Below are 24,972 nucleotides of genomic sequence, written 5' to 3' on the forward strand. Positions count from 1 at the left end.
TACAGCGACAACGGCACAAACGAATCGAAATGTAATCCCGACTCATAACGTTGCCAAAATCAACCGACCCACACACATACACACAGCGAGATCACCTGCTCAGCAACCGCAAACTGGTCGAGTAGTAGCTCCATTTACAGAAAATTGCATTAAAACCACACGCCCTCGTTCCGTTTTGTCCCTTGATTAGGCAGCCTAATTAAACGAGATGCTCGCTGGCTTCTGAGGCCTCACTGAGCGTGACATTAGGACCGCTCTTGTCTGTTCTTTCGGGGAAATTTTAAATAAAGCCCTGGTTACGCATTTCCCGGGTACAGTGTGACTTACACCATTTGTGTGTGTGTGTGTGCGGGCGCAGCAATATTCAACCCAGAAAGGCTGAAAACGGCTCCAGGTTGAACGCCCAATTTGTCGGAAGAGTCGGAAGAGGTGGGAATTAAATCCCACACCGCCATCATTTCTCCGTACGCTCTTTCCGACGAGCTCCAAACCGGGAAGCGGGAAAGTTTTTGCCGGGAACAGTGGGCTGGCCGTTCAGCACGTACAACACTCTGCCCTTTTCATGGGAAAAACTCCAAAATCTAGTCGTAATTATTCGCCACACAGCTCGGGTGGCTTTTTCCGTTCATTTCTTTTACTAGCACCCACAGGACCGACGCAGTGGCTCTTTTGGCAACTAACTTTTAAACCGACCTGAGGCCAGACCGGGCCAGGGCACAGAACTTTTGACGTGCGAAGAGAAGGCAAACCGCGGTGGAACACTACCACCACTCGCCTCACAGCGGAAGCAGGGAATCTACTTGAATGCGTAGCACACTAGAGGTGAACGGCAACGGAGGCGGACAGCGACGAGAGTGGACGCAAGCAAGCAAGAAACCAAAATCAAATAAGCACAAGAAAAACTTCCTCGCTGTCACACAACGAGAGGGAAACGAGAGAAGAGACGCCACGAAAAACAGACACCGACCAACAAGCGCAAACCGTCGTGAAGGCTGTGCGTCATCTGGCACGCCATCATCATGGTACCTCCTTCATCCCGGCACCGCAAACGATGGAAAAGACCATCCACACGAATCCATGTGATAAAGCGGGGTGGGTGGAGGCTTTTCACCCACAACGCACACCACCGAATTTCGCTCGCTCGCTCGCTGGGATCAACTTTACTGAAACAATTGCCATTTGCCTTTTCTTTTGGTCGCTTTTGTCTCGGCTCGGTCCGGGATGCATGGGTGTGCATAGCTGCGTGTGTATGTATGTGTGTGTGTGTGTGTGTGCATTAGCCTTTTTTCCTTCACGGTTTAACAAGCTTTCCCGCTATAATATCCCAGTCTTTATCCTTCCAGCAGATTGGCTACCGGTCGGTTCTGCTGTCCTTTCGCCCCATCCTTCCCACGCCACGTGCTGTTACGATACGCTCCATCGACGGACTTAATTTTCACCCTCTTCAGCAACCGGAAACGGTAAGCGAGGGCACAGAGGGACGGGTTGCGCGCCGGAATGGAAAGTTGAAACGCTCGGTGGAAGCTCGGTCCGAGTCCTTGGTCCCGTTTCGCAAAGGCCTACCGCCGTACCGATCATCTCATTTTCAAGAGCCCAGTTCTTGCCGCGTTTTCCGGTATCGCACCACCTGCCTCTGATCTGCACCGGGCCTAGTATCACGCTCGCGGACATTTCAGAAACTCTCTTCCAGTGTGATTGCCCCGTGCGAGTGAGTGCCACCGGCTCCGGGAGCTCCCCGAAGACGGACGGAAAAGCACTCAGCCGTGCTGTTATTGATCGCGACCGACCGACCAACCGACCGACCGAGCTTCCAGCCGAGTATGAAAAAACGGGCCCCGAAGCCGGCCCCGAAATGCCCCCGAACGCTCCGTTACCATGGGCAACCAAAGCTCGGGCCGTTCCCCGTTACCCCGTTTCACTGCATGCAACAGCCCAATGCGAGCCATTTCCAATGCCATTCGACATCATCATTATCATCATGGTTGGTACCATCCCGCGTCGTTATCTTTCGGATTTTCTCCCTGTTTTTGTACGTGTGTGTGTGTGTGTGTGTGTGTTGCTGTAACACTACTTCAGCGCTCATGTGTGCGTGTGTGAAATAGGAAAACCCTTCCCACAGTTGTGTGCGTGCGCTTGGATTTATGAACATGGATACACACCAACACACGTTGGTTCAAGTGCTTCGCGCGTTCGCTTTGGGTGCTCCCCCCACCGTCAGTTTTTGCCGGTGTCAGGTGAACGTTGTACTAGCCAGCTCCTAGCATCGAACCGTTCCCAGCATCCGCTCCCCAACCCTACCTCGCCCCGCAGAACGGGCCCGTCCTTGCTGGTCAAAGTTGGTGGGTCAAGTGTCGTGAATGTTTAGTGGTGCTACGTGTTCCAAGGACAACAACTGCGACCCCGTGCAAAAAAAATACGATCCGCTGCCGAGGAAGTTTTGCCCGTGCGCGGAAAAAGGTTGCACCAATTGTAGGGAAATTTCTTCCACCCCTTCCACAGGCCTTCCACCCGGTCCACAGGCCACCCTTCGCCACTATCGCTCACTCACATAACGAATGGGTATGTGTATGTGTTGTTTGCTGGTTGTATCCTTTGTATTTGTTTTCCTCCATTAACTGAAACTTGTTCCTTTGCACGTAAACACGTTTTTTCGCCCTTCACCTCCCCGTTTAATGGAACTCAATCGAGTGAAAAACTATAGTCCACTAGCAATTCATGGCAAGCCGGAACACGGCAGCAAGAAAGATATAAAAATCGCTGCAAAAACTCGCCACCGTCACTCGGGCGCAATCAGTGTGATAGGTTTTATTAGTCGTCTGAATAATCGTTCCAAATAACAAGCTTTCCCTTTTGCTTGTTTTGCCTTGGACTGTAGCGCGCGCTGTAAGTCCAACAGCCCGCAATGGCAAACTCGTAGCAATTAAGTGAAATGAGCCATATATGTCATCTTCCCGATTCGATTGGTAAATAATGCAGGAGAGTAATATTTGATCGTCAAATAAAAGAAGAAACGCAAACAGAAGACAAGGTAACACGTACGCAGCTAATGGAATCGATTTGGGTAGAATAATTACTTGCATTACAATCAATTCCGGAAAGCGTAGGGAAAGCGATCGAAACATCAAATTTGTTTGTTTGTCTATGTAAGTTTATGTTTAATAGAAACAGAAAACATGCCGGTAGTATGTTTAAGACGTTTAAGAAGAATTTGATGCTAAAATTGGTTTTGTAAAGCAATCAGGTGCTGTTCTTCAATAGATAATTTGTAAAATAAATAACTATAAAAAATGACATAACCAACTCCAGTTCTATTCTCGCTCACCATAACAGAAAAAAAACAAACAAACCTCCATTCGATTTGTTCTGCCTAATCTTAACTGAGTTTGGTCGTGTCTTTGTGTGGCTTTGCAAAAACACACTGTCTTACATTGAAGCTATCCGCACGGCTGCACATCAGCAGCAGCAGTAGCAACAGCACCGCCCATCGAGCAGACCCAAAGCAATGCCCGGGCTCGAGCGAAAAGAGCCTGCTCCTGTTGATGATTAATAGGGCATGATAAACCTTCGTCCCAAACCCGGGAAGAACACACCTTCCATTCAGCAGCAATGGAATGGAGTTTGTCGGGTTTATCCGAATGCAGCTGCAGGTAAAGCCTTTTTTATATGCGCAACCAACATTTCCACCGAGCACTGTGTATTCGCGGCTGAAGTGTCTCTTAAACACACTTTCATACCCGGGGACACAGCACTGTTGCAGTTTATAATAGGACAGTGATAGAATGGCGAAAAAAGCAACGGAGCCATCGTGATAGTTTACAACTACGACAAGCTCTAGAGCGAGCATGGAGCATGGAATGGTGATCAATTTCAATGCTCTGTCCCACAACTGTCCAGGTAGCAGCGGTAGAGTCGAAGGCTCTTTGCATGTTTGGCGCACTAAATACTTCGGTGTAGCACACAGCAAAAAAAAAAAAAACAAACCTAACCTCAACCGCGCTGAAACCTTTTTGCAGACATCGGGTGCTGTTGCTGTTGATTGCATAATTGAATTTCTGTGTTGAATCGCGAAACCAGCTCGCCTGTTAATTGAACGCTGGTCGAGGGACACTTACCGCAGTGTATGCGTTCTAAATGGCAAGTTCCATTCCCACCCGTTGCCCATTGATGTCCCTATGCAGTGCACAAACGTGGACTTACCTGTGGAAGAGAGAAGAGCAAGATAAATACATTAAAACAATTAGTTTAAAAGTTAAACGAGTTAAATCTTTTGAAAAGACAAAGCTTTATATTTTCAACGCCCTTTATGGACATACTTCTGATCGCATAACAACTGCCCGCAATACATCCACCTCCCCAAAAAAGCCTCCACGTCTAAGATCGTTTCACTCAAACTGCCTACTCCAACATCGCGCCATCCCGTTTAACCACTAAAAAAGATGATATATGTCCTCTACACGTATTGAACGACTCGAACGAAGCGGGGTGAACCATCGGCCTCGCTCTTGGAGCTAATCTGGCCAACCAGAACCAGAGGCCAGCCAGAGCGATAATTGATTAGATTTTTCTCCATCAGCAACGCTACCGAAGCGTAAATCAATTTTTTACCGCATTAGCCCAGCCAGTCCGCCATCAATTGCCGCCCAATCGTTGTCAACGGCCACCGCTAAATGGCTGCTGAAGCACAAGATGCTACCGCGTGTGTCACGTCGACGGTTCCATTCCCCCGCTCACCTACCAACGCGCACCGATAGCAACGACTTCGAGGTGAAGAAGAATGAAATGGAGCTCCATTTTAGTGCTGCCCGAACCAACTCGATTCTATTCCACGCTTTCAGCACAGAAATAGGGAATGAAAGAGCAAGAGAGAGGGAGAGAAAGTGGACATTCCATATCGGAGTTTTGGGATTTTCATAAATTGTTGTTCCCACTGCGGAATTTACCGCCCCCATTGCAGTGGTTGTAACTTTTCGCCCCCCTTCCCAAAAACGACCGAACCTTTCATCCCATCGTTGACCTCTGGGCGCTATTTTTGAGAAGCACCTAACCCCCGGGACGAGCTTTTGCCCTTTTTGGCTCGTGAATGCTAGACCACTGTATTTATTAGGGTTACCTGATATACCTTCGGTTTCGGGGAGAGTGGATGGGTTCTTTTTCCAGCATTCGAAGCGACAACGGGGGCGAAGCAAATTTCCACTCCACTCCAATTTATTGAAAGTATCAAACGGCCTCCATTCACCTTGCGAAGATTATGGCCTTCGCCGGAGCGGAGTGAATGTTTTAATTAACAACTCCTCCATACCAGGCGCGGCCGATGGGTGTAGACGCCGCAGAAAGCAACGCAGGGTAAGATTGCTTCATATCTTCCGATAGACCATGCACGGAGACTGAAAGCACGACTAATAATGAGCTTCCGACGATTATGCCGCCGCCGCCGATGCTCCATGCTGCGAAGGCTTCTCCATCGAGTCCACAGCGGCAAGTCAATCAATTCTCATTAATTATGCCCCTCGCAAAAAGCCCGTGTGAACCAGTTTATGAGCCCTGACACCGTTCCTAGTGGCAATGATTAAAAGTGATTGGATCATCAAAATTAGGATTTAAAAATTAACTACCCCGTGCTGCTGAGAGGACCCCCGTAAGGCTTCTCGCTAAAGGCACTGCGACCCATCCTGCGAGGCAGCGGGAAATCTTCTCCGCAGGCACACTTAAGACGTATCTAGCTGCTTGGTACGATACTACGTTCCCTGACTACACTACTACCCGTCACCTCACAGCGAACTTACACTCACCCGCTCATTGACGTGCTAATCACATTTACATTACTAAAGATTTCAATTTCTGTTCCGAAACAGGCTCTCCCAACTCCTGTGCCCGCTCGCTCGCATGGTTGAGCGAGCTTCCTCTCGTCAATCGCGCCCGGGCGCGGAAATGAATTTCATTTCTACTGGGATCAACTTAATTTCTGCAACTCCCTTGCCTGGAAAGGTAACGAAGGCACGGAAGGGCCGGGGGTGGTTCCGTCACGGCCAAAATGTTAACGCACACGAATCAAAGGTGCTGACAGTTTTACGATCCCGGCATTAGCTGGGGCAACACAAATCCTACACCTCGTGCCACGTGGCATGTTATTAAAATTTACAACCCTGGCTGCCAGCACCGCCAACCATGCCTTGGGTTGCTTTCCGTTCTTCAAACATGCGCGCCAGCAATGTCAAATCGCAAGGCATGCCAACGGATACCAAAGAAAAATGGTCCAAAAAAACACTACTACTACCAAACACCAAACACCAAAACCCACCACCGGAGCAGTTTAAAAGTCGAATGCCGTCGAACGCGAATTCTAGCGCTGCTATGGGGCAGGGCGCAAGAACACAAATAGCGCAAGAACGTCCCTTCTGCCCCACGAATAAGCAATGTTTTCCCCGCAGCCGAATTTGGTGCGCGCGTGCAGACGGTGGTCCTTTGGTGGGGGAGGGCTCGTAAAATTGGGCACTTTAAAATCTTGCTAAAATATGAATGTCAAATTTTTAGCACTGCCCCACACCACATTCGGCTCATTCCGATGGGCTCCTTCTGGGAGCAGCCAGTAGCCAGCACAGGTTTTTGGCTGCGTTTCCGGGACACGGTAGCATCAGGAATGGAGCGCGATTTTGAGCGGCGCTCTTTAACGGCACAAGTAAAACAATGCTATTTTTACCGGCTGAGTGAGAATGCCAGAGTGGAGTTGTGGAGTGTTTCCAATGGTGGAAATAAAATCTTTGTTACACAATGTTGAAAAACAGTTTAAATAGAAACAGAACCAGTGCTGAAGGCTTTTTCCTCATCATTTTGTTGCTCATCCTGCTCCTTTGTTGAGCTTCTCTTTATCATTCCCACATGACAGCTGGCTCAAATGGAGTCGCTTGGCTGTAATTAATTTACACCAGAGTTCGGTAGTAACATGCTCCTTCACCTTATTTGTTTGATGTCCAAAGGTGTGCAAATATTGAGTTAATGTTTTCAATCCAACCAGCCAAGAGGTCCTCAGTTTGTTTACCTTTTCACTAGTGTCGCGTTTGCCTCTCATTCTTTCACATTCGCCCTGTATTTCGCACTGCATTGCCATAGCGTACACGCTAGAATGAGCTTTTCCCATTCATTTCTCATAATTTCTTCCTCGCCATTGCGCTTCCCAGCGTTCAAACATTCCCCGCGTTGTGCTATCCCTTTGTGCTTACCGACCGGTGGGGGAGGAGCGGCGCAGCCTCAGCCATAACCCAGCGGAAACCGTGGAAACGCTGCCTCCACTAAACGGTCCCACCGTATGAAGTTGAAGCTACACAAAACTTTCCGCTCACAAGTGCTCGTCACCATCGACTCCGCCACTCCCTCTCTCTCTCACTCGCTTCCCACTCGCTGTGTACCGGGTCAGGCGTAAAAGGATTGCGTAATTGTGCTCGGAAAAGAGCCCGAAGTTGTTTATTTACCTTCTTGCCCTGAGCTCTCTGGACACATTGAAATCATTGTCACTTCCACGAACGCGAATTGTGTGCGCCCAGGAATAAGAGGAATTGGAGAGGTAAAAAAGGGAACGGGAGTGCCGGGGAAAAAAACAACCCTACAACACGAGACGGAGGCTACAAAAATCTTTCCCTATACTTGCTAGATATTTAACCACCGAGCAACACCAGCACACCAGCACTACACCCGTACACCTCCTGCGTGTCAGCTGCACGGCTCGAACTCCGCAAAGCAATAACTTACAGATGCCCTGCAAAGAGGAGCAAAAAACGGTTGAATTGACGGAACAAGCACACTGAAAGTGATTCCACTGCACAGCACACAGGCACATGACCGAGCGCTCGGTCATAAAAAGAAGAGCAGCTATTAACATGAACAAGACCTGCGTTCGCTCGTTCTTACCGAGTGAGCGAGATTCATTTCGCCCCTGTTGCACTGTGGGCGAACCGTTCCCTTGCTTAAGGCGTGCATTTTTAATGAGTGAAAGCAATATAAATAATAACTGTATCCAGTGTGCCTTGCGGACGCGTTTGAGATGGCCACTGTGGTCTTTTAAAAGTATTAGCAGTCTCAATAGCTAAGTAACATAAAGCAAAAGTTCGTTAGAAACTACTTCAATTAACCGAAGTTCCTGTTAATGTTATTGTTTTATAACGTATTCTAAATTGCTTCGACAAAATCCAAAGCACCAACGCAGACGATGAATGTAGTCGGTCGCAACTTCACACCATGATTGTAATGTTATTTATTTATTTTACCCCTCGAGCACCAAAACACACACACAGCTTCCGCACGCACACACACACTCGATAAACAGATTGCTTTGTGTCAGCAAATAGCGCCCAAAACCAATAAACTATAGCTGACACCCATAACCGGCTCACTATTTTTCGGACATTTTTCCTGTAATAAACCCCAACTCTGGCTGTCGAACGCACGCAGAGGGCGTAAACCTCTTTTTCAACCCCGCACAGTAAAGCGAGCGTGTGTAAAAACATACGTACGAAAACTGCACCACTACACGGTTTTTGACGGCATGTCAGTTTGTTGGTTTTGCGTTTTATGCCGCTCGCTTTGGAGCGCGTGAACTTCCTCACTCAACCTCCGCCTAAACGTCAGAACGTATTTATGTCCGCCTCCGTATGTCCATGTCCGCCCCGTTCTTTGTCGGTGTACAATTTTCCTTTCGCACACTTTTGCGCCTCCATTTTGGGGCAGCATGCGCCTTCTCCTGAGACGGCCTCGGTCACTCGGTGCATTTATCAGTCATGTGTCAGTGGTGAATGGCGACGATTCAAAGTGGTGGCGGCTCTCCTCATCTCTCTCTCTCTTTCTCTCCCTTCCGTCACAAAGGCCGCCATTTACACCCAATGCTACATCCATCGCACAGCGGGCCTATACTAACCTACAACGGACGGCTTGATTGGCAAGCTGAGTGCAACTGGGGCAGCGTGTACTTCAGCTACACCAACCGGTTTGGCGTGAAGTTGACAAGGCATGTATTTAATTTATCTCTGCCAAGCGGTGTTTGGAGTTTGATACTTTCAAATATAACTACCGAAGCGGTGTAAGCGGTTATGTCAGAGGCTCGCTGCTCGTTGGTGGTTTCTATGAGCAAAGTTTCGGTATTGTCTTCGGGAACAGCGTGTAGCGGAAGTGCAGAACATTGCCTTCCGCATGCTCCGGCAAGGCATCGCAAATGTTGCCTGCGGGGCTATCGTTCGCCAATAATTTACAACCCAATATGTGGGGCGAAGAAGAAGGCGGGTGGTTGTTGTCCTATAATAGGACTCAAGTGACGTCAAGCAATTCAGTGCAGCGATTCTGAGAAGGGAAACTATACATATCTTCGCAGTGTTTCACAGCGTCGGACAATACGTCTTGTATAAATTAGAGTCTGGTTAATATAGCTAATATAGTTAATATAGTTAACACTTTAAGCGCCGTGTCATATAAATTCGCATGACGGTTTTGCTCACCTTTCAGCTTTGCATCTGACGCTCAGTGATTCTCTTGAGAACGAATGAGGTAGGAAAGAGAGAACGAGAACGAAATGTGCTACGCCGTTTATCGCAATGAAACAAAAGAGTGATAACAATGGCACGAGAAACTGTCGCGCTCATCGTTCTCTTGCCATGCGCTACGTGCTCACTTAAAAACTGTGACGTCAGGCCGGCGGTCAAAGTGTTAATATAGCGGCTAAGAGGGTTTAGTCAGATTTGAACAGTGTCCATGTCTCAGAGGCGTATGTGAGTACCGGTACTCTATAGATACTATATAGTCCCAGCTTCGTCCGTCGCGACAGGTTTTTTGAGGTGAACTGATTTTTTTTTTGTCATCAGGCTGTAGAATGACCGGTTGGCAGTGAGTCACTCCTACGTAGGTTCTGATTATTTGATGTATTGTGGTCATTTTAGGCGAATTTCTGCAGATTTTTTATGTAACACCCAGGTCAGCGAACCAGTGCAACATGAGGCAAAAGCTTTACTCCAACAATTTTCTCGCAAAAACTGAGAAGCATTTGATAAATTTCAAAGATAGAACTTAAGACATCCTTACACGCATGTCTTCGTCCACCATGGCGCAAATTCCGGATAACTTCCGGAAGGCAGCTCGCAAGGTCGTAGCTGAAATAATAATCTTTGAATCAAAAATCAAATATTCAACCTTACTACTGTAGGGTAGGGTCTTACAACTGCTGTAAATAAACTCTGTGTAGCTTATATTTCAGTATTATACACTCAATGTATCTGAAAAATTAATGATTGAAGCTGATACATGCTGTTACACAGACTATAAAAAGTGTACCAACATCCCAGGACAAATCATATAACCCTGCACAGTACGCAGACTCTATCAAAACTGTTCAGATGAATCACAATGGCCCGCTGGTCAAAGTGTAGAGCTTGCGGGAAAAATGAAATATTCACATCCGCCAAATGTTCGACCAGATTGCAAAGCTCCTTCCCACACACAAACACACACACACACACACACACACACACACACACACACACACATACGCGAAACATTCAAGAGCATACGTTAAGAAACTAAACAGCAGCGGCTCCCTCTGCAATCTGCACCTCCCACGCGCTGCCACCCAAAGAATGCCATAAACACTATCCCTTATGTGTAATAAATAATCTTCACTTACCTCCATGCAGAAACGTGAACATGTTAACAATGAGCAAAGCTGGTAAAACCATACGCAACGCGTTCCGCACGCCGTAACACCGCCGCTTGCCGCCCGCCGTACGGGTGTGCTGGTGGTTTTGCTGTTCCGGTCGCAGCTGCTGCTGCTGCTGCTGCTGCCGACGCTGTTCGTTGTAATGTTGTTGCTTGTCAGCAATGACGCTAACGCTATTATCGCCGTGGTAGACGCTGCCGCGGCAAGTGTTGCTAGTTTGGCTACCGTGCGACGTATCGCCGCCGCGCATGCAGCGCTCACTATTGCCATCGTGGAGGGTGGTGCCGGCTGCTTCGTGCGGCCGTGCTTTTCTTCGCGTCCCACGTCGGTACGGTGTGGGCGTGCTGGCGGTACAGCCCGGTGCTGCTGCTGCTGCTGATGCTGCCCACTGGGCTGCTGCTGGTGGTGATGGTTGCGCTCGGCCACCGGACCGGGGTTCGTTCGCGGACGACGACGACGAATGGAAGGCCGTGACGCTGGCGGCGCCGTTGCCGGGCGGTTCGAGATTGCGCTGGCCGGCCGCCCCGATCCACGTCCGGGGCGAGGCGAGCGACAGCAGACTGGCCAGCAGAAGGCGCACCAGCAGCAGGGGCAGCAGCTCCGTCCGCCGCAAAGCGCCGCCGGACTCGCTAGTCTTATGATTATGGTATTCGTTATCAAAATTATTACTCTTATCAAACGTACGTAGGTCTTCAGTGTTCTTTGATTGGAAGCATTCATGGTTAAATTGTTTACACTTAGTGGGTTTGCGGGCGATCGCCGCCGACCGCTTCGCTGACCGGGCGCTGGTGACAGTGGAAGGGAGGGGAGCGGCGGCGGTGGCGGCGGTGGCAGTCCCGGGCCGGCACGGGTGAGCACGAGCGGGCTCGCGCCGGAGCGGCCGAACGGGGCCTGTGTTAACTGCGTGTCGTCGAGCAGCAGCAGCAGCAGCAGCAGCAACGTCAGTAACGCGTGCAACGGGGCCGGCTGCAGCTGCAGCGATAAAAAAGTGGCTCGAAAAAGACGGCTTCGATAGACGGGTGGCGGTGGTGGCAGCAGCAGCGGGGAAAGGCAACCGGCCGTGGGCGGCTGGCGTCGTTCTATCGCGGGCGGGCGACCGGCCGCTCCGTTTCCAGCGGTGCCGCAGCGTGGCAGGCAGGCCGCGGCGCCGCATCCGTATCCGCGTTGGCCACCATGTTCGCCGCGCCACCGGGAACCGCCGGGCCAGGGCGCCGGCCCTGTGTGCGGCTGCTTTTCGTCGCTCGTTAAACTCGCCCCGGGCGATGCGGTCCAGCTTGGAGCGGCTGCGGTTGAGGGTGCTGCGGCAGCAGTGGTCGCGGTGCGCGGGCTGTGTGCTAGCGTGTTGGAACGGGCATGTCCTCTCGATGAATGATACTGCTGAGGCCATGCTGTGCCCTGGAGGAGGGGAAAAGAGGTTCACACGGTCAATGTAAATATCAAAGCGGTACGAAAAATAGGATAGGAAATAATGGGACATTTGGGCGGCTTTGTCAGGCCAACCGGTTTAGCATGTTTTTCTCCAACAATGGGCGTTAGCTGGTTACATAACAACGATCAAGGCGAACGGGTAACTGCCGCCACCGGTTTTCGAACAAACAAGTCGAACAGACACAAGCACAAAGCACGAGAAAACCTTTTCCTTACGCTTGCAAAAGCTCTTCGGAAGCTTTGCATCGCTATGCTTTTGGGCTAAGTTCAACTGCTCGACTGGTCGAATCGGATCCTTTCGGTCCTTTCTCGCCACAAACCCCACACGCTCGAGCACGAGCTTTTGCATTGTTATACGAAACTGTTATACTGCGGGACATCTCACCCTGCACTCATCAGCGCTTCCATCTCACAGTCTGCTAGACTCACTGCCGTTCTGTTCTCACTGCTCGTCTGTACGCTGCGAAGATAAACACTCCTAAATAAATCTCCCGCTCTTACGATGCCTTCACACACCCATTTCCCACGCACACGAGCAAAGCTCAAGAGCATCGAGCTCTCACACCACTATGTAACAAACAAACACGCTAGGGGACCCAGCGTTCGCTCTCCCACACGCTCGCTCTCGCGCCTGCCAACGCTGAGCCACGCTCTCTGGCCAAGTGGTGCTATCTCTCGGCAAACCGACCGACTCGCCCAGTTGTGACAAAATAGAAGTACACTTACATAATCATAATAATGGAGTAAAGTGTGTAAACAAACTTTATGAGGGATTTTGCTTGATTTGGCTCGGACACGGGCAGACTCGGGTAGGCCCTTTCTTTTTCACGCCCAACCCATCATCATTACCGGTATTGATTGTTCTGTTCACAAACACGCACACACACAGTCGGTCCAGGTTCTGGAGAGCACCACAGGGACAGGGGGATAAGTGGCTGAGAGGGCGGTAGCCAGCCGGGGGCCAACCATCTTCACCGAAAGGCTAAGAGCCCGTATCTTATCCTGTATCGTTTTACCTATTTCCGGTTCAGTTGAATGATGATTTGATGAGGTAAACGATGAGCGCGGTTGATCCACCCGGGGAAGGCAAACGAAGAAGAAGAAGAAGATGAAGAAGAAGACAAAAACTCGCCAATGCTCGGCAGGTCGGGACGGGATGCTCATCATCTGCCAACCGCTTTTTGGGGGAAGGGGACAGAGGAAGGACAGTATCGGTCGTCATGGTTGTTTATCGTAAAACACTTACATTATCGTGCCCGATATGGTCTTTGCTGAAGGGGTTTTGCGCTTCGAGTGAAAGTGAGCCGCCAACGGAGCGGGCCCTTTTTTTTTGGTCCGTGCGGGATGGAAGTGACACACGAGCCTACCGAATTTTGTCAAGGGTTATTCAGATCAAGAGCGAGCCCATGTCAAGGGGAGATTACGCGTAAAATCGGACCAGCGCTTCTCGCCAGCTTACCGAGCTTAGAATCGTGTAGCACGCATCTGTCAATGTGCGGACAGGCGAAGCAATTGGGACAAACAAGTAAAGGCACGAGCATAATCGTACCATCCCGTGCGTTTATCTCGCTTGTCTGTTTGTGGAAGCTTTACATCTTACATTATTGCTCCTATCACTCTATCTTTCTCCCTCTCCTCCCCCCCCCCCCCAAACAACCCGCAAACCCGTTGCACGAATGCGTATTTACAAATTGTGATTGCGAAGAGCCGCCATCAGCTGCAGTATGACGTAATCAGTTACTTCCATTCGCATTTCGGAGTTCTACCGTCTAGTCTCATTAATATTCCTTTAGGGAATTGAACACTGCTTCGCACCGTAAGCCAGTATACGGGTCCTAGCGCGCTGTACCGCCAAGCTCTCGCCAAGCTGGCATTAAAACAGGAACGATTTAGACGGCATAATTGTATTTTTTTGCTAATGACAGCAAATCATTCAACCGAGCGCATCCAGCATCTCGCAACGAAACCGAACGCTCATGACCTAACCTCACATGACGCACCCAACAACGTCAACAAAAACGCTCATTTCCTCACCCCACCCCACCACATCCTGCTAACTGACTTTTATCGCCAAAAAAAGGGCACCGTGCCTTTTGCCTTCCCGCTTCCCGTTGTTATCTCGATACATTAAAATGACATTAAAGGTATCGACCCTAGTGCGCCGGTTCTAATGGTCCGTGTGCTGATTTTATTTCTATTTCGAATGGCTCCTTTTTCTTCTAGCTTCCTGTCCCTTTTGAGCGCCCCTCCGCCTAACGTTGCCTAAGGGCGTTCAATGCTCGTTCGCGTTTTTGCTGAGCGTGCAAGATGCAAGAGCGTAAGTGAATGGAAAGCAGCCAAAGCTGAGGTGGAACTTTGCGAGCAGAACCCAACTGGGAAAAAACCATCGCATCTTGTCGCGCGTCCCCAAGACAGAAGGTTCCTATAAAACCCACCCATTACTGACGGCGGTCAAACCTGCGTTCACCACACATCTCATTTTCCGTTCTTCCAACCTCCCCAACAAACACGTCTCATTTCTATTATCAGTAACAGTGGTCACGCCTATCACTACTCTATTCCCTTGCCCACAATTATTCCCATTAGCCGCTAAACACTCACCATATCGTCCGTTTCAAATCGTTGATACAGCAACGCCTAGAAAATGTTCGTGTCTATAAACCTGCAACAGGAGAAAGAGAGAGAGAGAAAAAAAGAGAGAATGGTACTATTATTATCAAATGCAATCAATTGAAAACAGATACACACAGTGACAGAATTAGCGATGGATGAGAGTATAATCACTTTTAATCATCAATTGTCTGTTCCAAACGCGGACAAATTTAGTACATCGAACCTGACACATCTAATCTAGTTGCAGCTCATCGGACCCATCACTATCTACCGTGCATTGATTGCTGTGCTGTGATAGCAGAGAGCAATTATTGTACACAGCATGCTGTGTTTGCGTACAAACTTCGGACGCTCATCTGTCAATCATTGTCCTCGCGTGCGTGACATTGTTTATTGGTAATTTAATGTGTGTTTGTTTACAAAATAAATTACCCACCCACCGGTATCGCTATCGCAGCGCGTCATCATTATTAGTTCGAATGAAAAAAGCTCTATGGAGACGCCTGGTTGTTTTTGGCAAAACATTTTTGTACTAATGGAGACGCCTAGTGCTTCACACCAAAAAAAGGCCCAACATGTTTAATGAAATTCATATCAAAAGGCAAATTATGCATAATTAGAACCATGATAAAACAGTTTCATTTTTCCTTACCGCACAGAGCGTAGAAACTTTTTCACCCTCTACTGAAAATCGATTCCAATGTGTGCGCAATGATGGAGTATTGCTATAATAAAGTTTCCAAAATTCCATACATAATCCATCCCAGATTGAACCCCGCTAGCATCACAAATAGCATCGTCATCATCATCATCATCATCATCATCATCAGCATCAGCTTCTTCCTTTCCGATCGCTCGGATTCTTCATATTCTCCGTCGTGTTAGCCATTTCTCAACGAACACCCAGCACAAAACCGTCGGAGGGCCCAGGCAGCGCACAGAACGCGCACGAGATGACAGAGAAAATGAAATGAATTAAAATAATCGACTATAATTTGCATATTTTATTCATTCCACAAACGATACCATCATCAAATCCGGACACCGAATCAAAACCATATCAAAGCCGCAGCCTTCGCTCAATATGCTATTTATCGGGTGCGCTACGCGGTGCGACCGGTATGAAAGAGCCGAGTGGCTCGCAAAGGGCGCGCTCGGGGAAGGCGACAGAGAACGTTAGCAAACGTATTATTTGCTCATTTCCCAGCGAAGAGTATTTTTTGCATTTTTTTTTTATATAAAACTCGTACCGTTTAGCGTACGTACGTACCTATAGCACAGTTGGTAGAAAATACAAACAGCAAATGAGTGGACAGTTTTTTGCCCTCTCCACACGAACGTGACGATTAAATGCAAAGCCCTATAAATAATATCAGAACCGAACCGGTTTTTCGGTATCCCTAAATTGCACAAGTATCGGGGGGATCGGCTCATTCCAGAACGCCCGCCGCCTTCCCCTTTCCTTCCTCAATCTGCTCCTTCAGGGCGCAGCACAAACTACTTTCATTAGTAAAGCGCACAGTTCCGTACCCCCGTAGACAAACGGGAGGCGGGAGGGGGGCTGGTTTTAATTAATTCCGAAACCGAAAAACCGATTACCGATGCGATCAATCAAGATGCTCTGCATCTAGCTCCGGGATATAATGTGTGCACCACTTGACCCAACCGTAGCTCGACCGTACCGAAGAACCGTTTGGCACTCCGCGGATCTCGACCGAGACGGTTGACGAAATGAATCCCGAATCGCCATTAAAATTCCACTCTATTACTATGGTAATTTTTCTCATTCTTTGTCGTGACGGGCTCGTGCCTCGACCGGTACAGAAGAAAGGGCGGCAGCAGACAGGAATCATTCGGGTGGGATTTCCATCGATTTTGAGGCGCTTGATCGGCTTTGTGCTAAAACAATCGCAAACATGCTCTGATTGCTAGGATTGGCAAGGAATGGCTTTATGTTGAGTAGAGCATGTAGAATAAATCAAAGCTCACATTCCTAGGCGTACAACACGGGCGGCATTTCGACGACACATATGAAGCGTTCATTTAGAAAAAATGGCTCGTTCTTCGTTTCAATTCTCTCTCAATTCAATGCATCTGTGTCTTGTGCGCCCGATGTTGTAGCTGTAATCCATCTTGGTCGCAGCCGTGAAACGAATTGCATCTCCGTTCCGCCCAAACCGCCAGCGCGAAACGAGCTCTCCAGCAACGTATAACACAATCAGTGCCATTAACAACAACAAAAAACCCCTGCCTGTCTTGGGCCCACGGGGTAGCGTTCGCTTCTCACTCGCAAAACATGATTTAATAAACATCAAATACCGCTCCATTACATTGTGCCGGGGAGAGAGATTGGGTAGATTAGCTGAATTCTTTCTGCACCGCTCACGCATGCCGCACCCATGCGATTCACGCGCCGTTCCACCTTCACGTCAAGCCTTGGCACTCGTACTCGGCTCAATTGAACGCGTTTCAAAAGACATTCGCATCAGTTGCTGCGAGAGACACACGGCCGCGGCCTCTTCGCACAGCTGCCCTTCTCCCACTTATGCTGTTGTTGTGTTCTGTACTGTCAAATTGCATCAAATTGCTCATCAACCAATGGATGCCGCGCGTGTGCGTGTTTGTGTGTATAAGTTGATCATTGAATCGCCACCCAACCGGACACTTCTCTCGGCTACGCACACACACACACACACCATGCCACCCAAGGTCCAGCGCGTGTGAAAGCGACCGCCTTTCGTTTGTCCTACCTTGCCCCTGGTCACACATCGTCCCAGTAACAGGAAGCTTGTATGACGTCTTTGGGATGGTTCGACCGTTTCTTTCGCTCGGTGGAAGGGTGGAGAGAACGAGTAAAACAAATCCATCAACGAAATGATGATGGACAACCGGCGGATTACTGTTATCACACTGGCACCAGCAATGGCGTGGAGCGGCACCACAGGCACACCTTCTCTTCGAGTTTCTTGAGGCTCAGCATGGAAACGCCTCATGTAAAGAGACTTTGGTTATTGAATTTGATAGCGAAACTGATTAAGAACGTACGCAATCACGCCGAGCATTTCGTGGTGTAATGCTGAAGAAGATCGTTTTTAAGGACAACGACGATCTGGGCCCTGTTTTGATATCTAAATCAAGAGCGAACGACTCAAGAACACCTTAGCCTTCCAAAATAACTTAAACCACTTCCGAACATTCAGCAAATCATTGTACGAAACAATGTCACTCGTGTTCACTAACTCTCCCTACCTCCAGTGCCGAAGCAAAGCATTTGTACCCAAGATTTGGAGGCTAAGTAGATCCATCATTGCATAAATTTGTGCCACAAACTTTTACCCTGCCTGTCACAGCACTATTGCTGCTGCTGAGAGGTGGAATAATTTGCCGAAAACTTTGCCCAAACGCATCCAAACAATTAGTGCTATGCTACCCGTTCTCGGCGTCCTGTATGGTCCTCGTGTCGCAACACTCTAGATGGCGTGTACGGGTGTATGAGTGTGTGGGAAAACATATTTATTTATGACAAAAATCTGCTCGTGTTCCACTATCCAAGGATGGAAGGAAGGATCGCCGTACATGCGGATTAGAGGGGCCCGGTGAGCTCAAGTCAAATGTTCATACACCTGTTCTCACTTTCCTCTGAATCTTTATCCAGTCGCTATGGATCGCAATCCATGAGATTGGATCGCAATCAACTACGTCTGAATCGTTTGCAGCTACGTTTGGATCGTTTTCAGCAACGTTTGGATCGCTCTCAGCTACCTTTGGATTTTACGGTAGCTCGCGTAAATCTCGTTGCAGCGCAAAGTTTATTTAGTGATTATTCGGCGTACCTCACGATTCTCCTCATGACAGACAATTTGAAAAGCAACAATTTCGTATTGTTCTATGTTTGAACCCAATTGAGAATATGTGTTAAAAACCCATTTTTGAGCTATAAACAACATTTGACAGATTTGTCTGCTTCTACGCATCAGAACAGATTTCCTCCATTCTAAAGATGGAATATCCGGCTATACCTCGAAACCCTGAACAAGACTAAATGACCACGTAGGTCGTTACGCTAAAAAGAAGAAGATTGTGCTGGTTTGTTTGAAAAACTTGGTCTAATAACCAAAAACGTATGAATAGTGATGTAAGCTTCATATAAAAAATACGATAAGATTTTATAATTGAATGCATTAATTGTTTAGTTCTTTCCTTGGGGTGCAAATGTGTCCCGCGGTCACCAAATAAATGGTGCGCTAAAACGAAATTTGCGCGAGCTACCGTAAAATCCAAAGGTAGCTGAGAGCGATCCAAACGTAGCTGAAAACGATTCAGACGTAGTTGATTGCGATCCATTCTCATGGATTGCGATCCATAGCAACCGGATAACGATTCAGAGGAAAGTGAGAACAGGTGTAAATAATGCATACACTAGTCACTGCTTTTTTGTCTTCGTCGTATGAAAGAGTATGTATGTGTGTGTTTGTGTGAGAGAAAGATTGAGCAAAGCATGCTACTTACCCCATCGCTAACGTATTAACGCTGTTAACCATCATTTCGACCAGTGTTACTGGCAGATCAGTTCGATCGATCTGCTCCGGACGCTGAGCGGGAAAAATAACAAATAAGCCCACTCCTCTCGGCAAACTCGGCACCGCTTTGCCCACACACATACACAATGCAACACACAACCGCAATCTACACACACACACACACACTCTTAAAGCATTCGATTGCTCTTCCTTAAGATCGACCGCTCGATCAGCACGATCATTCGACCAGCAAGCCACTGTCACTCTTCCAATCTATACAGCAACCTTCACCACGTACGACAATCCCTTTTCCGTTTCAGAGTGTGAGGAGGGGTGGAGGGCTGTGGGGGCCAATTGTCCCAGGTCCCAGGCCCGTGGGTTCACTAACTAGCGTCACACAAACGCAATCGTCGATCGCACATTGCCCAGCCACGCCACCGACCGATTACACTGACACCGCACAGACACTGTTGGCTGCTTCAGTGTCTTCGTTTCGTCACCAGCTCGACGACCGCCAATCCATCGCCCAACCCCTTAGGGCCAGTTCCCGAGGGCCACAGGGATACCCAGCGATGATGGTGCTGGTGCTGGCCACCGCAACCGTACACAGCTAGTCCCCGGTACGAGTGGACTGCCGTCGTCAAGAGTCAAACGACGATGAGCTCGACCCGGTTGCCATCATTTCGCATCAGACGCAACACACACACACACCACACCCGTTGGTGTCACGATCGTCGTCACAAGCTCTTAATTAATCACACACACACTCTCACACACACACACACAACTAACACACGCATGCAGCAGTGGCTCGTGAACTTTGTAGCACTTTCACTTTTTACTCTTATCACTCGTGGCGCTTCGATTCTTCCTTATCGGTTGTGATCCTTTTTAGGCTCCGTTCGGTCGCCCTCTTCGCGGGCGTTTCTCTTCACTGTAACACTGCACTGCTGCTCATTACTTCGGACGCAGGGGTTTCCTTGCCACACGGGGAAACGTTTGCCGAAGTCATCAAGCGTGTGGCCGCTGGTGCCGCTATTGTTTCTGCCTCCACTTCAGTTCATTCTGCTGAAAATTATCCAATCATTTTATACGGCTTTTCCACACATGTACTGTAAATTGAATCCCCCCTCCCCTCTCTCTCTCTCTCTCGCATACATTCATTCTCTCTCGCTCTCTTCGCTCTTCAAACACACGCACCGATACATACGCAACCGTTTTCTTCAACCAAACATCAAACCACACATCACACTTACATTCTGCAATAGATTAGCCAAACCATGGCACACCCCTTGCAGTTCCTTTTTTTCCTTTTCTTAACCTCGCTTGTATTCATCTTCACCTTTACATCCCAAACCAACCGCAATGGACTCGAAAGAAACACACGAAACAAATGTTAACAATTGCAAAAAAGCAGGAGCGTGCGAAAGAACATGGCTCTCTCTCTCGAGTCAGTGTAGCGGTGAACGTGAGCTTGTGTGCGGTGATAACGCATCGGGAAAAACACATCGTGTCTCTGATAACACGCACCGCACGCACACAAACACGACAGAAGATAACGTTAGACGACGGATGGAACGTTGGGGAGCAAGCAGGCAGCCCGCGAGAGCGTGAGATTAAATGTGCGCTGCATTAGCGCTTCTCTTTACACGGAGCAAATCCACCCTACTTTCGAGCAAATCTCGTCGTCCTCATCTCAGCAGGACACTCCCGTCTCGATTGAGCGTGAACGGATGGGCAAACCAAATTATGGATTAACTAAATTACAGTCCAGCATGTGTGTTGTGTCACAGGCAGGCAAAACTAGACACTACCCCTACTTGAGGAGATGTTGCTACTACTATCGGACCCGTGTGCTAGACCGTTGTGCACCATGCTGGCTTCCTCGCTAAGGATGTATTAGGGCGATGCGCTTTGATGCTGTAAGCGAACGAACATCCCTCTGAGAGGCAGTCTGTTTGGTTGCCCTTCAAAAAATAAAACCAACTCAGCGAGCGTGTAGCGAAAAAGAGAGAACACAGTGCCGGAGAGATATTACTCTCACACAGCACGCAAGGACACACCGAGTAAACACACAGTAATGCTATCATACACACACACACACTCACACAGCAGTAGCAGTAGCAGGACCGATACAAAACAACATCAGCGTAAGCTTTGCTTCTGGCTGTAACTGTGTTAAAGCAGGGCGTCACCATGCAGACGTATGGGGTTCGGTAACGGTTTTGCCCATCGCACAGCACACTATCCTGCGGTATGCTTGCAACGTTGGGTAAGGTTCGCACATGAAAACGGGGGATTCTTCTTCTTCTTGGGGCGTTAAGACTTAAAGACTTTGTTGGAAGATCATAACAACGATAATATCTATTACCGAAATTCATTTAAATAATATTAGTTAACAGTGACGATAACAAACTAGATTAAACCCCCACTTTGAGCACAGTATTCACACACAGCATCACACCAATCGAACTGATCTTTGTCACCCAAACCACCAAACATCCTTCAAGCTGTAAGATTTCAACACAAATTCAAAAAAACACACACTTACAAAACGGTACCAAAGCCAAACGTGGCAAAGCAACGCGATGCGATGGCGCTCACCACCAGCGAGCAAGTGTGTACTACCACGGCGAACGTTCTATGCTACTGCCCTCCAAAGCGTTACTAGCTGCTGCTGCTGCTCCCGGTGCTATTGTTCACGCCATCAATTGTGCTAATGGTGCTCTACTTTGGCTATTACTATTATTACTGCTACTACTGCTGCTGTCGTGCTGCTGCTGCTGCTTCTACTACTGCCGCTAGGCACTATTGTACGAGAGCCTTTCGGGAAGAGAATGCAAACAAGCAAGAGAGAGAGAGAGCAAAAGTGCGCTCTCTATCCCTTTAGAAACGCACACAACCCAACCGCGTATGCCTTTCTCTCACTCATCACAATTTCTACCACACAGCATCCATCCGAAAGCATTCGTGACACATATCCACACACACACACTAACATGCACACATTAACGCACGACTCTGTGTTCGGGGCACAACCGCACTGACAGCCGCGACAGCCTTCGTCACGCTGTACGTCGTCGCAAGGGGCACACGGGGAAGCAATATGTCGCGTGCGGGTATGTCCTTCACGGGGACCGTCAGTTCGTACCGTCCGAGCAAACCGCAGCGCGTATTACCGTATAGCCAAAGCACACACACACACGCACGCACACTGCCTTCAAAAATGCGCTCCCATTGCCGCGTTGCCTTCGGTAGTTTGGCCGCTTTTGTAGCTCAATCACCCACTTAGCACGGTTGGGGTGCGCCACGGTCATTGTGTTTACGCTGCGTGTGACGTTTTTTGGTAGAGTTAGTGCCCTATCCCCTTCTTGTTGTAGAGGATTCAGCGACATTTTTTTTAAAGAAAAGGCGGTGCCATCTCCTAGACACGTTTTTTTTTTGTGGTTGCAAAGAAAGGTGATGTTTATATTGATGATGGTGCCCCTGTTGTGACATGATTAATTGGGTTTTGGTTCCGGTTTTCCACCCAAATACTCCCCTGTGCGGGCCATGCACCCCCCCGTTTGAAATGGTAAAAGTAATACATCAATTCGAGTTTGGTGCCACTGCTACTGAACCGACCGGTGGCAGGGTGTCGAGGAACTCTTGCCTTTTAAATTGCCTGCTTTTATAGGCCGAATCCACTCCACACTAAAGCTCTTCAATTTGTCTTGAAAACAATTTATAGCAAAGTGGTGGTCCCGCTCTTGGGAGGATTTCCATGCTGAGCAGATTGACAAACAAAAAACGCACCCAACCCCACCCAACCTGTCACACTATTTCTTTGGCCAATAAAAATAATAGCGACACTTATCGCATGTCCTGTACGAGCGACGAGCCATTTCCACAACTGGCACATGAGTTCCACACTCCCACATCCGCACTGATGGAAAGGGGCGACCGGCTAAACGAGGTGGGGGGGAAGCATCATTTATCAAGCTCAGCCCAGCTCCGGCTCAAAACCACACCGGTGTAGGCTCATCCTGTTGGTAGCCCCCAAAATGCGCGGCCATATACATCCATCAGCCCCAGTAGCCCCATAGAAAGTGTGTGTGTGTGTGTGTGAGAGAGAGAGAGCGCGACTCGGTCTCGCTTCGCACGGATTCACTTCAATCTCGTTTGACGGAATAATTAACCAAGCGCCTTTGCCACACACACACAGACACACAGACACACACCCATTGCCTTCGGAACTGAGCGCGGAATGGAATCTGCTTTCCTCCTGTCATCTACCGGAATGACTTATTGTCTTTCTTTGTTACACTCGATTGCCCTTGTGCCAACCACCCGTTTCGACCCGAAAAGGCGTAATGGGGCGAACCGGCGACACCGGAGCGGCCCCGTTGTTGGCCCTTCCCCTCCCCTCCTCCCGCTTCCACAGGGGGACGCATGATAAACACATCCACCGAACCGTTGACACTAAACGATGATTCGGTAAATTTTGGCTTCTTTCACAGTGTCATCTTCATGGCCCTGCTCTGTCTGCCCCTTTTCCGTTTTCTTCCGTTAGTTATTCAAGACATGCTGCTGAAAAGGAGGAGGAGGAGGATGGAGCGAGGATGCGAAGTAAAAGAAGAGGGGGAAAAAACACATACCCCTTCGCCCCAAACACTATTTCCCACTATGGTCGCGGTGTGAGGAAACTAGCACAAGCGTTCGCGCGCGCACACACACGCACACACACAGAACATTCGCTTATCGCGACACCTACAGTCGCGCGAGGGTTACGCTGAAGTAAACTAAAACTGCTCCCAATCGCTGGCGCACATTACGTAACACGCACAACACGGTTTTGTCTCGGGCTGGGTTGTGCTGGGGTTTTTTTGTCGGATAAACCTAACCCATTTCGGTTCGCCGTGTTTGGTTATGCGGAGATGATTGATCTTGGGAATTGGCACACACACAAACACACACACTCATGCATGCAGGCCAGATGTGTAAGGCGTGTCGGTTTCACTGGAAACGACAGCTGCTTCGAGGTCGAGGTGTGAGCTTTTTTATGAGCTTCACACATTCATTAAGCGAGCATAAGAACTTCGGCAAGCTCTGCAAAAGTTGTGACTTTCCAAAACTATGGTGAAAATGAATGAAATTTTATAGTCAGAAACAGTATGTTAAAGAAATAATTCCTCAAGCATCAGAAGAGACACTTTTGATTGGATTTTCATACATTCCAACAGTCATCAGCCAACAAGCTGAGATTTCAGCTTATCAGTGAAACAATAAACATCATCACAGGTTGCTTCCAATTATGATCCGCCATGTTGGATTTTATCATTTGTGTGAAAAAAAAGATACATTTTAAAATCAATTGTAGTTTTAATAACTTTTAAAATTCGATCCAAACAATGTCTAACCTTTGTTCATAAAATAGTTATGCTTCAGCAAGAAATATCAATTATGAGCTTCATGAGCCATCCTGATTGAGCCTACGACGAATCGACGTTGGTTTACATATTTATCAGCCCAAAATAATTTATTTGCATGAGCTTTTGTTTGAAGTGTTTAGATTATCCTGCTAGTGAACCGGCTAGTGTCAAACTCCATTTAAAAAAAAAAGCTGACTGGAATTGTAAAATTCCCCCCAGTTACAGACTATGCACAAAAAGCTCTGTATCGATGGAGGCGCTTGGTGGTTCTTAAAAAAATCGAAATAATCATTTTTAAATTTATTTCCTT

The 24,972-nt window shown here is 48.4% G+C and overlaps 1 protein-coding gene across 17 annotated transcripts in view; it reads right to left on the reverse strand.

Moving 5' to 3' along the window:
- The window catches only part of LOC1281762 (cubilin), an 87,408-nt gene that overhangs the window by 54,511 nt on the left and 7,925 nt on the right, over positions 1–24,972 (reverse strand). For 11 of the 17 annotated variants that reach the window (XR_009765571.1, XM_061652290.1, XM_061652289.1 and 8 more), the window contains exons 2-4: positions 19,241–20,319; positions 14,720–14,780; positions 10,658–12,085 (exon numbers count right to left, since the gene is read on the reverse strand). Coding sequence is in view for 16 of the 17 variants with exons in the window: in XM_061652290.1 (XP_061508274.1) it covers positions 10,658–12,077 (1,420 nt within the window). In the remaining variant the exon portion in view is untranslated. Of the gene's footprint in view, positions 1–10,657; positions 12,086–14,719; positions 14,781–19,240; positions 20,320–21,798; positions 22,020–24,972 lie in introns of those variants that run through there. The other 6 variants (XM_061652282.1, XM_061652286.1, XM_061652285.1 and 3 more) reach the window with 4 other exon arrangements.

This window comes from Anopheles gambiae, chromosome 2 (genome assembly GCF_943734735.2).
Source record: "Anopheles gambiae chromosome 2, idAnoGambNW_F1_1, whole genome shotgun sequence".
NCBI classification, from domain to species: domain Eukaryota; kingdom Metazoa; phylum Arthropoda; class Insecta; order Diptera; family Culicidae; genus Anopheles; species Anopheles gambiae.